The sequence below is a fragment of the Eretmochelys imbricata genome, chromosome 1 (assembly GCF_965152235.1).
Source record: "Eretmochelys imbricata isolate rEreImb1 chromosome 1, rEreImb1.hap1, whole genome shotgun sequence".
NCBI lineage: Eukaryota > Metazoa > Chordata > Testudines > Cheloniidae > Eretmochelys > Eretmochelys imbricata.
In genome coordinates, this window is record NC_135572.1 from 124741863 (window position 1) to 124755357 (window position 13495).

The 13495-nt window shown below is 44.3% G+C and overlaps 1 protein-coding gene across 3 annotated transcripts in view; it reads left to right on the plus strand.

The window, feature by feature from the left end:
* Nucleotides 1-13495, plus strand: part of JADE3 (jade family PHD finger 3) — an 83710-nt gene that overhangs the window by 29739 nt on the left and 40476 nt on the right. For all 3 annotated transcript variants that reach the window (XM_077815038.1, XM_077815029.1, XM_077815048.1), the window contains one exon: nt 11798-11857. In XM_077815038.1, the coding sequence (XP_077671164.1) occupies nt 11809-11857 (49 nt within the window). In that variant the 5' untranslated portion in view covers nt 11798-11808. The remainder of the gene's footprint in view (nt 1-11797; nt 11858-13495) is intronic.

Here is a 13495-nt window from a genome sequence, read left to right on the forward strand (position 1 = left end):
GTACTTGTGGCACCTTAGAGACTAACAAATTTATTAGAGCATAAGCTTTCGCAGACTACAGCCCACTTCATCGGATGCATAGAATGGAATACATACATACAAACAAGTTGGAAGTTACCATACAAACTCTGAGAGGCTAATTAGTTGAGCTGTTATCAGCAGGAGGGAAAAAAAAACCCTTTTGTAGTGATAATCAAGATGGCCCATTTAGACAGTTGACAAGAAGGTGTGAGGATACATAACTTAAGGAAATGAATCCTCACACCTTCTTGTCAACTGTCTAAATGGGCCATCTTGATTATCACTACGAAAGTGTTTTTTTTTTTTCTCCTGCCGATAATAGCTCATTTTAACTAATTAGCCTCTCATGGTTTGCATGGTAACTGCCAACATACATACGTGTGTGTAGAGGGAGATATATTAGAGCATAAGCTTTGGTGGGCTATAGCCCACTTCATTGGATGCATAGAATGGAACGTAGTAAGACGTATGTGTGTATCTATGCATCCGATGAAGTGGGCTGTAGCTCATGACAGCTTATGGTGTAATAAATTTTGTTAGTCTCTAAGGTGCCACAAGTACTCCTGTTCTTTTTAAGGAAGGAAATTCCACCACCTCCCTTGGTAACCCATTCCAGTGCTTCACCACCTTCCTTGTGAAAAAGTTTTTCCTAATATCCAACCTAAACCTCCCACACTGCAACTTGAGACCATTACTCCTTGTCCTGTCAACAAGTGGAGAGTAGAATAAAACCTTTTCAGTGCAAATGTGTATCTTGAGATAAAATGTGTGGGGAGATTCATGACACTTTGTGACGATGGGAAGTGGGAATTGACTTGCTGCATAGAAGTTTGTGGTCCTACTGCCTTGTGGCAAACTGTTAGAATGACAAACGTTTGAGGAGCAGGGACTACACCTGTCTCTTTCTAGAAACAGTTCTCAAACACGTCAATGGACACTACTGCTTCAATAGCAAATCTAACATTCCGAGGGGTAATTTAAAAGTATATTTATTTTAGTATGGAGGAAGCCTGGGGATCTCTCTCTGCTTTAGAGCAGGGGTTCTTAGCCTTTTTCTCTCTGAGGCCGCCTACAACATAGTATTAAAAACTCCACGGCCCACCTCTGCCACGACAACTGTTTTTCAGCATATAAAGCCAGGGCCAGTGTTAGGGGTTAGCAAGCAGGGCAACTGCCTGTGCTCCATGGCACATGGGGCTCCGGAAAGCTAAGTTGCTCAGGCTTCAGCCCCGGGTGGCAGAACTCAGGGGTCCGGGCTTCAGCCCTGTGCTGTGGGGCTTCAGCTTTCTGCCTGGGCCCCGGCAAATCTAATGCTGGCTCTGCTTGTCGGCCCCCTGAAACTTGCTTGCGGCAGGAGGCCCTGGACCCCTGATTTGAGAACCAATCCTTTAGAGATATACAGTGACTAATGATTGAACTGTTAACTCTTTTCTTTTGCCTGTTCTTGTTACCTCTTTTGAACCATTTGTACTGCAAATGAAGTGCACTTTGATAGCTAAGGTGGTTTTGTGACATTATTTGCTTCTCCTGTCTTTCAACAATCTATTCCTTTGATTTCTGAACAGAAAGGGTGAATGGGTAGAGTGCCTTAAGAAAAATGCTCTATGCCAATATGCTTTTATATTAATTTAGTTTCTTAAAAACAAGTTGACAACGTTAATCTGTCCTGATTTTTCTTTTGGTCAAACCTGGTTAATCTATGGGATAATGGTAATCTGGGGGGGGGGGGGGTTGACTTTGTTGGATTTGCACTAAAAACAGCTATTTGAGGCAGCTGCATTTTGGTGAGAGAGACGTCTAATTGGAAAAAAATGGGCATCTATATGTGATCATGTTTAATGGATAGTACTCTAGTTTCATCTTGCCTGTAGGGCAGACCTCTTCCTGTCTACCACAAACCTTATAGATTGGGGGAATTCAGATGTTGGCTGGGGTGGAGGAGTTTCATTTAACTCCCAGTCTTGCCTAACCTCCTGTTAATTGGAGTGTTATCCAAAAAAATTCAGATACAGTCACTATCCTTGAACTAAGCAATTTATTTCTCTCCCCTGTTCCATTTCCCCACCCCTTTTGAGAATTATTCTCTCCACCACCCCACAGTTTACTTCGGTTTCTTTCCACAGCATTTCTCTGTTCAGCGCTTGCACAGAGCATTTCTCTTGTGGCTCAGTGGGAGTGGAGAATGAAACTGAGTCTTGCACTGTTCGTCTTGTGCTTCTGCACGCAGCCTTTTTCCAGAAGTAGCAGCATGAAATGGGTTCTTCTGTGGCTGGATTTTTCAAAGGTATTTAGGTGCCTAAAGATGCAGAAATCCGCTTAGTGGGCAAAACTCATCTAGTTCGCTTTGTGGGAGTTACGTGCCTAGGAGCTTTTGAAAACTCCTACTAGGCACCTAAATACAGCTTGAAAATCTGTCCCCAAGACTCCATAGCATATGACTGCACACTTTTTTTAATTTGCTATTCCTACCAAGGTGGCAGCACAGGAACTGGGTCCAGTGTTCCTTGAAGATGGATGCCAGCAGGGGAGAAGGGAGGGGAATTGGGAAGCTGACCATAGTTGACCATAATTTCATCATAAACCACCAGAATTCCTCTGGGGGGGTCTAGGTCCATGGGTGACTTGTTTTTACTTGCTAAGACCCAGGTTCAGCTTCCATTTTCTTTCTTTCTTTTTTTTTTTAAACAGCTGATGACCTCATTAGGAGCTGCAGCCTTCCTTTCCTTTTCTTCAAGTGTTTGTGAGGTCATCAGCTGTTAAAAGGCAAACAGAACCCTGAGAAGTTGAACTCCTGTTTTGGCAGGTAAAAAGCCTTCCAGATTACAATTTAAAGCTATATCAACGAGCTGGAATCTGAGTCAGACTCAGCTGTAAATGTGAATGTGGGCCGCATCGGGGACATGACCAGCTTCTGTGTTTGTATTTAGTTTATTTTTAAAAAAATGCATGTTTGTATTTAACTTCTTTATCATCCTATTTTTCAGAGCTCTTATTAACCCTCCTGTTGTCACTGTATTTAGGTGCAGCAGCTACAACATGTTGACTGCTAGTACCTGTGATTTGCAGCAAATTGTGTCTTTTTGAAGCATTACAGTAGGAAGCTTTTTGTTTGCAGTAACCTGCATTAAAGTAAAGCTGAAACGTCTCTAAGAGGAGTTGTTGGTGTGCCTAAGTGTTTTTATTTAATGATTTGAGATTTAGAAAAATGTCATGATAGTTGGTTTTGTTTTGTTTTTTTTATTTGACCATACAAAAACATAGCAATTGTTTTAGGTGAGTGAGTTCCATAGACTGGAAGTTATAGTAGTTATATCAGTGCAAAAAGTGCGTCCCTTTTTTTAGTCCTAAATATTGTATGTTTTTCTGGTTTCTTCTTTTTTGGATATTATCTTCTCCTCCTGGATTGCAATCATTGCTTTCCTGCCATAAAATGTATCTGTGATGCTGAAGAGTGCAAAAACATAAGCAATGTGACCAGATACAGGGAGGTGGGAGAGACATGCATGCATACATACTCACTTGGCAACTGTTATCCATGTTATCTCCAGCTTGATAGCAAGATGTATAATTTGCACGTGTTTAACCTCTTATTTGTTCTTCTTCCTGATCTTACATTGTCTCCCTCTCATCATTTATTCACCAGTAGCTACTCTAATAACTTGCAGTATTGGGGGGGATATTTTTTTCATAGAATTGTGTGTGCAGCAGAGAAGGAGGTACCTTTTGAATTTGTCTGCTGTGTCTTATTGGTTTAACTAGTGCATGCTTGTTCTTTCCTAGTTTGTAGTTAGTGCTTCTAGAATTAGAATCTCCGTGCAGAGCATATGGTAACTTATTAGTGTTAGTACTTACGTGAGCAGTCTCACCTAAACTAAGTCTTCGTCTGCGATCAAGTAATGACCTGACAGAGCTCTGTCACGTGAGTGTTACATCAGAATTGGAACTGCTTTAGATTTAGAGTTGCTGAGTAAGAACCTACTGAGTTTCATTTTATTTCTGACCCTTGATTATTGAATATATTGCTACTTGTGTCAGGTAGAATCAGAATTTATCCTTCTCTCAGGAGTTCTATAAAATGAATAATTAAAAGAAGAAGTAACAGCATCTTGCCTTTTTGGAGATTACCAATCATGCATGAATTCCCAGACTGTGTGACACCAATATAACTGCTCTCTCCAACACTGCCTTCTGGCATAGGGTGCGAGGCCTTTTGTAGATGTAGCCCACGTATTTGGGCATTCTAGCTATTTCCATTTGGTGACTGATTCCTTCTTACAAAGCATAAAAATTTCAAGTTAAATACTTGGAGCTATTTTGTAGTTCTGTATAATACGGCTTGCCTAGTCTTGGGACATTGGCTCTCACATCTGATCCTTTACTGCTGGAAGCACAGTACGTTAGAACAGCCTGGTCATGAGACATCAGCTACCACTGGGTATATCAGCATGCTGAACCCACACCTGTTCTTACAGGATTTGTTATGTCCTTCGGGTAGGATTTCAATACTACGTGTTCCTACTACGCTTGAGGACCCAGCTGCTCCACTATCCTCCCACTCACTGTCTAGTGCTTCTCTTCAAGATGTTTCTGCGCACTTCCTTCAGAGGGAACCCTGGCCATTTCTGAGATACTCAGGAAAATGGAGATCTGACTCCACTGGTGCTTTATCAGTATTGCTTTCTCTTCCTGACCATCCTGTAGGACAGGGGTGGGCAAACTGTGGCCCGTGGGCTGGATCCAGCCCCTCAGGCCTTTGGATCCAGCCTGCAGGATTGTCACCCTTATGGTGTTGCAGGCCCCGCGCTGCTCTCAGAAGCAGCCAGCACCACATCCCTGGGGCCCAAGGGGGATGGCCAGGGCAGAGGGCTTTGTGCATTGCACTTGCCTCCAGGCACTGCCACCCGCAGCTCCTATTGGCTGGGAACGGGGAACCACAGCCAATGGGAGCTTTGGGGGAGGTACCTGGAGGCATGGCAAGTGCAGCACGTGGAGCCCTGTGGGCGCCCCCCCCCCCCCAGGGGCCGCACAGGGATGTGGTTCCAGCCACTTCCCAGGGCGGTGTGGCATGGGGCCAGGGCGGGCGGGCAGGCAGGCAGGGAGCCTGCCCTTGCCCCGGTGCGTGCTGCTGCCACCCTGGAGCCACTTTAGGTGAGTGGTGCTGGGCCGGAGCCCGAACCCCTCCTGCCCCCCAACTCCCTGCCTGCACCCTTGACCCCTCCTGGACCCCAGCTCCATGCCCTGAGCCCCCTGTCGCACCTCTCCTTTGGCCCAATCCCTTGCCCTGAGCCCATTCCTGCACACCGAACCCCCTCCTGCACCCCAACCCTCTTCTCCGGCCCTGAATACAGTTTCCCCACCCAGATGTGGCCCTTGGCCCAAAAAGTTTGCCCACCCCTGCTGTAGGATGAGTTCTCATATTCTCAAATCTATTAAATATCTTTGGCAAATGGAGGAATCTCTATGAGGGCTCAGATTGACTCCAAATAGGTTCCCATGGTGGGTGATCCATGGGGATTACCGTTTAGCAGCTGTCTCCTTTCCAAACTCAGTTGCTCCCTGCCAAGAACAATCCGGGCCTGATGGGTGATCGCAGTTCTTGCATAGATGTTCTGGAAAGCAATAGCCTCTACTCAGGCTTAATAAAAACAAGTCCTTTCAGGTGTCGTGAGGACTATAGTGGGCACTTAGAATTGCTTACCACAGGCCTTTGGAAGTAGTGTCTTACACTTTTGACAGCCTGTAATACCCCTGTTGGAATCTGGGAATGATGAAGATAAAACTTCCCTGAATTTGGCCTTGTTGAAATAAGTCAGCTCAGTGACACTATATCTGCTGTGTACTGAAGGCTGAGGATCTCCATGGGCAGATCTGATCTTTGCTAGCACTGAGAAGCTAGGCAAAGTTCTCAAAGTACATAAATCTCTCCAGGAGATGATGGATGAGAAATGGGGTGCCTATGATAGGAAATCCTCTTTTACTTGTCTGTCCTGGAAACTTTTTGTCATTCAGAACGTCAAATGTCCATGTTACGATTTCTCCTTTGGTGGAAACTTATAAAGCTGGGCTGATATCCTGCAACAAGGCAAAGTGTCCATAACTGATTCTATGGAAAGTACATTCTACCTGTTAGTGTAGATTGCTTCAACAGAATTGACAGCCCAGTGGGGTGACTTGGGGTGGAGGAACTGCATTTACTATAGACTAGATGTGGTGGCCCATAACTATTCTCTGGAATTCAGGTCTTTTCCTCTCTGGCCATTTTTCTTCTTTAGCAGAAATGGGCAGTGGCTGGAGTAATGGAAGGTTGTAAATTCAGGGCCACATCCCCATGTTGATGACTGACACTCACTCTGAATTAGAAGCCATGTTACCAATAGCTAGTGTGTACTGTGAAGGCAGTGAGTATAGTTACCCAGAAAATGATCTTGTTGATTCCTTACTTGTTGGATTTATTAATGTATCCAAATGGACAAGGTATTTCTATCTGGCACCAGAGTGGTGAAAAGCTGGGACCATATTTCAGCCTCTTTTACAGCCTGGGTCTTAGCATAGCAGTCTTCCCATTCTCTTGGTGTTATAACATCTTGCCTGAACTATTTCTATGTGTATACTTTCACAGTACCGTTCAATCATTTTGTTTCTGAGCTGGTGGTCTTTACAAGACTACTCCATGGATCTCTCCTGAGGAGGGATGGTTAAAAATTTGGGAGTGGGGGTTCCTCACAACCCTCTCCCCTCCTACTGTAAACGTACACTGGACAGTAATAACATGGTATCCTGCAAGGCTGAGAAATTCGTTGGAGCACCAGTGTGCTCCAAGGATGTATGGTCTGTGATGAAGAGGGTTTAGTCGACAGTCTCACTTTCCTGTCTTTGTGCATGGTCGAATGCTTGCTTAGCACCTTGCTTTACCTGTGTTCATGGTATGACATTTAAGAAAGAGAACTTCATTGAGTTGTTGTTTTTCATGTGAAACTATTGCAGTGTACCATACTCAGAGGACATTTGTGGGTTAGTCTAGAGAGGAAAACCTCTAATGCATTGTCATATTCAGGTATGAATGAACTTTCTTTTTCAGGAGGGCCTTGCAAAGGGGTTGAGTTAATTTCCTTGAATCTGAGAACGAAGTATTCAGTAGTAAAGGATCTGACTCCATTTCTTTTCAAGGGGATTGGGAAGCATTGGGTTTTCTGGATTTCTTTTTAGATCTGCTGACACATTGTGTCCTTTGTTCATGGAATTTTAGCCTGCTGTTGAAAGATTGGATAAATCCAGCCGTTTGAAACTTGGGTTCCCATTTGGTTCCTTACTCTAAAGACAAGGTTCTTGGCAGCTGTTTTTTTATGAGGAGAGTTGCAGGGTTTTTTTGTTTAGTGGAGGGACCCTTTTGTTTTCTACGTAGATGGGGAAGTGGCTAAGCTGTTCTCCCAGCCTGCCCCCCAGAAGTTACTTATTTTTAGATCTCGAGAACCATACTTAATTGAATCCTAAAGAGTGTGTGACTCTGGCACCCTTTTCCTGGTGGCCTAAGGGTAGTATCCAGGAGACTTACATGGCAAGATGAGACCACCACATTTTTGTGATGAAAGCTTACTCTTCTATAACATCATTAGCCTTCTGGTTCCCCTCTACAGGCTGGAACAGAGGTGTAAATCCACTGTCTGAGCTATTGTAAGAAAGTTCCAAGAAACCTAATTAATAGGTTTAAAAAAAATAACCCATTTTAACTATGGAATTGTTTTCATAGTTGTGCTAAGCACTTTAGAGCTTAGCTGTTTTCTTTCCTTTCTCTATATCTGTAAATGAAAGTAGTTATTATGTTTGCCATTCCAGCTCATATCTCTGTGTATAAGCCATAATTAAATTTGGCATCTCCTGTCTACCAGCTATCTTTGCCAAATGCAGACTCACCAATCTAGGCTTTGTCGTATTTCTATTATAGTGCTGTCCCTTGACATGTTTAACCCCTTCAGGCAAACGTTTATGTTGCACTCTTTAAACAGTTGAGTTCATAGCACCTAACAAGGCAGTTCTATCACTGTGTAACTGTAGATTTGTAACTGATCCCAAACTTTCAGCACCTTTAGCAATTGTTTAAAAAGCTCAACTGACTATAAAAACAAAACCAGCAGCAACCACTCAAACCATCTATTAAAAGGCAAATGAGGAATAATACCTTATGCACACCCAAGAATTAGCCTTCCAGCAGTGTCCCCCTTTGCAACATATCCAGAAAGTCAACAGGTTAGAGCTATTTCAAACCAAGGGGGAGCAAGCTTCAAAGCCAGGAGAGTACCCTGTTGTAGAGAAAGCCAGCCCTTTTATACTGAGGGGACTTCAGCTTGAGCATGTCTGGTGATTTTTGTCTGCTACAGTATGGCATGAGATGACATGCGAGCTCTTAGGCAGGTGAGTGCCAAGACATTTAGGGCTTTGTTGGTCAAACCTTAAACTCCAGTCTTAGCTGCTGATGATTCCTACCTTGGTCTTCCCTATCACATCGCCAACACCCAACAGCTAACCCTAAGGGCACGTCTTCACTAGCAATGTTAAAACGCTGTTGCGGCAGCACTTTAAACGTGGCCGTGTAGTCGCGGCACTGCCACGAGGGGAGTAGCTCCCCGTGTGGGAGTGCTGTCTATGCTGCCACGTTACGGCGCTGAAACTTGCAGCACTCGGGGGGTGTTTTTTCACGCCCCGAGCGAGAAAGTTGCAGTGTAGACAAGGTCTAAGACTAATACTGCGACAAACATGCTGCCCCAGAAACTTATTTAAACTGGAACCCCTCCAACTCTAACACTTTTGGAGTTCTTGAGATTCTCATGCCTAAAAGGATTCACATAACAGTTCATTGGTCTGATGCTAGCCCACTCTATGCTTAGTTTCTATGTGTAGTTTGATATTCTGCATGGCTGGAAAATGTGAGGAAGCTCTCCTGTTGGGACATAAGCTTGGCTGGGGTGTGGCTGCTTTGTTTCTACAAAGCTGCTTCAGTGTGGGAAGTCGCTATTTGAGTTATTAGCTTCAGATGAATCTTGCATAGTAAGGGCCAAGTTAAGACTAAAATAGCCATAGATGTGGTGGTTGTTTTTCTTTTCTTGTATAGTTCAGTTCGTAATTCAGTTTTGTTTAGGATTATATTACCCATTGTACACATTACATTAACCTTGTTAGCAGCTATTTTACTTTAGCGTGTATTAAAACAAACTTGGCAATGTTGTCTACTGCACAAACTTACACAAATGCCACCTCAGCCAAAAAAGACTTCAGTAGAGTAGGTGTCCTCGCACAAAGAATTTTGAAGTCTTAACTTTAGTAATGCAGTTTTTATAAACCGAGAACTTGAGGGGAAAAATCTTTCTCTCTAGAGGAAGGACATCAAAGGTATTCTTTAAATATATATTTGCTATTAAGATTATATTCCGTAAATTCAAGCCTGTAAAAATGCCTGGCGGTCCCCTCCCTGTCAATCTCGGAGGGAGTCAGTGCCCCCTGTGTTGTCTCATTCCGCTACGTCTGGAACAATGGGAAATTAGCTGTCTTGGGTGTCCAGGCCCTCTGAGTGGGGCTGAGCAGTCATCAGGCTCTGGGGCGCAAGCCCTTAGGCAAGGGGGAGCTCCAAATAGTCTAGGGCTCTGGCAGACCAGTGAATAGTCTAGTCTCAGGCAGGGTGGACACCAAGCAGTCTTTAAGGTTCTGGCCTGCGGGCAGGGCAGAGCAATTAATCTAGCATCCTAGCTCTGGTGGACAGTAAACTAACACAGGCCTCCTGGCGTAAGGTAGGGTTGTAGGAGAACCCGGGCCCACCCGGCTCCCAGCCCAGGGCCCGAATAGTGGCAGGGTGTTTTGTTGCTGGGTCAGTGGGGAATCGAGCTGCAACACGCTGACCTGTTGTCAGGCAGCACTGCAGCTGGACTACTGTCAGCTGTCCCTGGGCGGCTACTTTTCCTTCCCTTGGGGTGTACCTGCATCCAAGGGTTGTCCTCTCTCTTCTCGGATACACCGCCAATGGTAGTTCCAGCAGCATCTTGATGTCTGGAGTGGTGGGGCACTCTGGAAGCTCAGATGAGTCCTTGGGACAGCAGAGGTCCTCCTCGGCATCCCGCTCCAGCAGTAGGGGAGAAGCATCTGTCTCCCTTGGCAGCTCCAGCCCGACTGAGCTGCAGGGTCAGCCTTTTATACTTCCTGTACCACTCTCCTTATTCCGGTGGTGCGGGCATGGCTTGCCTGGCTTCACCCATCAGGGTGTAAGTGGCCATCCCTGCCTGTCATGCTTGGAAGGAGGCCACGCCCCTTTCACTACAAAGCCCTTAAACTGAAAACCAGTGGAGATTTTGAGTAATTTAACGATTCCACTGAAATTCAAAGCTTTCTGAAAGGCTCCCTGTACTGGAAATCCTGTTTATCCCACGGGCTTTGGGTACTTTCAAGAACCATTGATAAGTGCTTAATACAAAATGTGCTAGTCTTTTTTTAGCAGTTTTTGTAGGAAGGAAGTTTTCATCTAATAAAGTAAGCTTATGGTATGGACAAGCAATTCTGGTACAGCAAACACTTTAATGTGGTACTGCTGCCTTTCAGTAAAGCATGGTGAGGAATTGGGATAGAGAGGTGCAGATAGCCTGTTTAGATGTCCAAGATCCCTTAATTTTGTGAGAAGGCTATCACTTTAATTAGGCAACTATCAATTTTTTATTAGACTGTCACTGGGGCACGTAGACCTGTAAAAATGTATTTGGATTTATGCTGACACTTTTTGATTGGCATATCAGATATTTTAAATGATTCTCTTTCTTTTGGCTCAAATTTTCCTTCCTCTCTCTGCTTGTCTTCTAAACTTTTTTAAAATAGAAACCTAAAAAATGTTGGCTTATGAAACCAATGATGCAGTCATAGAATTGTTATTGACGCTGTCACTTTTCAGACTCTTGAAAGTGCACTTCTGGTATATAAGCTTTTCTTTTAAATAAAGCTCTAGTCTGACTATTTAAATTACTATTCTTCAGTGTTGTCTGAATACCCTCAATTTAAAATGTACCCTTACATGTTCACACAACCCTCTTTTCTTTTTTTTTTTTTCTTTTTTCACTTATCTCCCTGTCTTATTCTATTGCCATCTTATTTCTGTGCTTCTGCCCACTCCACTAGCAACTGCCACCATGGCAACTCTTCCTTTAGCTGAGCAGATGGGATATAGAAAACAACCAATGTTGAGCAGGTTGAACTTCTATAAAAAAGTTTAAAGGAGACATTTTGTTTGTGATTAACTCTGAGGATATTAAATCTCATAAATAGAGCTGTGTGTGCCTGGCTACTACATTTTGTTTGTGATTAACTATTGCTAGATCTCCAGGTATTTACATTAACTTGAGAAAACTCTTCAGAGAAATCCTGCTTTGTGTGTGACTAGCCTGCTGTGAACCAGCAGGATCCACAGAGACTTTGGACATGTCTGCACTGCCCCACAGTTTGGATTATGTTCGTGTGAATAGCAGTGCGCACCAAAGTGCTGCATGGTAACTCCTCTGTGTGAATGTTGCAGATGTGAACTAAAAGGTTCCTATTTTTCATTAATGTAAGCATTTTAAAACAGGAGTAATTGAGGCAAATTAGGAACTTCTTAGTTTGCGCCCGCAGCATCAATGGAGAAGTTACAGTGCAGCAGCTTGGTATGTGCTGCTATTCACACCCCCATAGTCCAAACTGCGGGGAAGTGTAAGCAAGTCCTTTGATTGCCTGGTAGAATGGATGGTATCAACTTTCTTTCTGTCTTTAGGATGCGTCAGGATGAAACGCCACAGGCATCTAAGCACCAGTGACAGTTCAGACAATGAGAGTAAGTAGTATGCATTAATCTTCCCTTGGTCTATCACCCCCTTATGGTTTCCTCCTGTGGCTTGAGGGCAAACTGTTTTATCCTTTTTTTTTTTTTTTTTTTAAAACAAGTTCGATTTCCTTTTCCTTTTTTGCTTTCTCCAAAATTCAAAATACTGAAATCTATCATCAGAAGAAATGAAATTACAAAACCTGATAATTTCAGGAAGAGAATTTGAATCTTGTGCAGAATTTGAACGTAATGTGTACTTTTAGAGAAAATTCCATAACACAGGAGAGCATGGGCTCTTGAGGAAAATTGGGTGTAGTCAGAAATATATATATTTTTGAAGTGCGTGTGTGTGTGTGCGCGAGTGTGTGAGAGAGCACCCAAAGTCTGTAAGCTGATCCATATGAATGATTGGTCTAGCCTGTGCAGAGCCTCAGTGGAAAAATTTTAATTGTAGGGGTAGAGAACTGTTTGTGGGAGAAGGTATGTGTAGTTGGGTATCTGAAAACACTTCGCTTAGGATGTGTTTTTACACTTCTGTTAAGTGTGCCTAGAGATGAATGGGACATCCTTTTTAGCATTTATATAAATGGCAGTTGGGCTCCACAGGGGTTCAGGATTCTGCCCATAAAGATCAGCGTGAGGATTGAGATCTAAATGGAAAAGATGTCTACCAAATGTCTTAAGCTTTTGTCTTAATTTTCTTGGCACACTTTTGGTTTATATTTTTGTCTTTCCCTTCAAGATACTGAGTTGTGGGTCTAGAGGCCCTGGATCAAATTGTGTAAACTCTTCAGGGCAGTGACTGATCTGTTTTTGTTAAGCATGACATAAATCTGACAGTATTAACAGCTGATGTTGCATTTGAGTCACACAGGCATGATATATCGCATCACATATTGACCCAGTATCTTCTTAAAAACTTGGCAGTGCAGTGACAGTGATATTTGTGCATCTCTGCACTTTAGAGAATCAAGATGGCATTAAACTAGTCTCCCTCAGTCCTCCTGCACTCTTACTCCCTCCAATATTGCCTGCATTGGGTGTAAAACTAAGTTCCTTGTAAGCTGCGTTGCTACGCAGCAGGCTCTCAAGGGCTATGCAGGTGGGGAGAGGTGCCCCTTCCCTGGCCTGGCCCTGGCGGAGCTGCTGGGGAGAGGAGAGGTGCCCCTCCCCCAGCCCTGAGCTGCTGCTGTGGCGAGAGAGGGCTGGGTGGAGTCCTCTCCCCACTGCAGCCCCGGGGGAGCCTGCACTCCAAACCCCTCATCTCTGGTCCCACCCCAGAGCCCGCATCACAACCCTCTGCCTCAGCCCTACCCCAGAGTCCACACCCCAGCCTCAACCCTCTGCCCTAGCCCTGAGCCCCTCCTGTACCCCAATCTCCTCATCCCCAGCCACACCCAGGAGCCCGCAACCCTCGACAGTGCCCTTACCCTCTGCACCCTAGCCCTAAGCCCCCTCTCACACTCCGAACCCCTCGGCCACACCCCCACCACACATCACTTCCATATTGGTGCACATAGCAAAATTGATTCCGCACTTGGACGTAAAAAATTAGAGGGAACATTGCTGGTGGAAAGGGAAGGAATCTGCATAATCGTGTCCTCTCTGCTCTTACCTGGTGTGTATCAGGCAGAGCAGGGAATATTC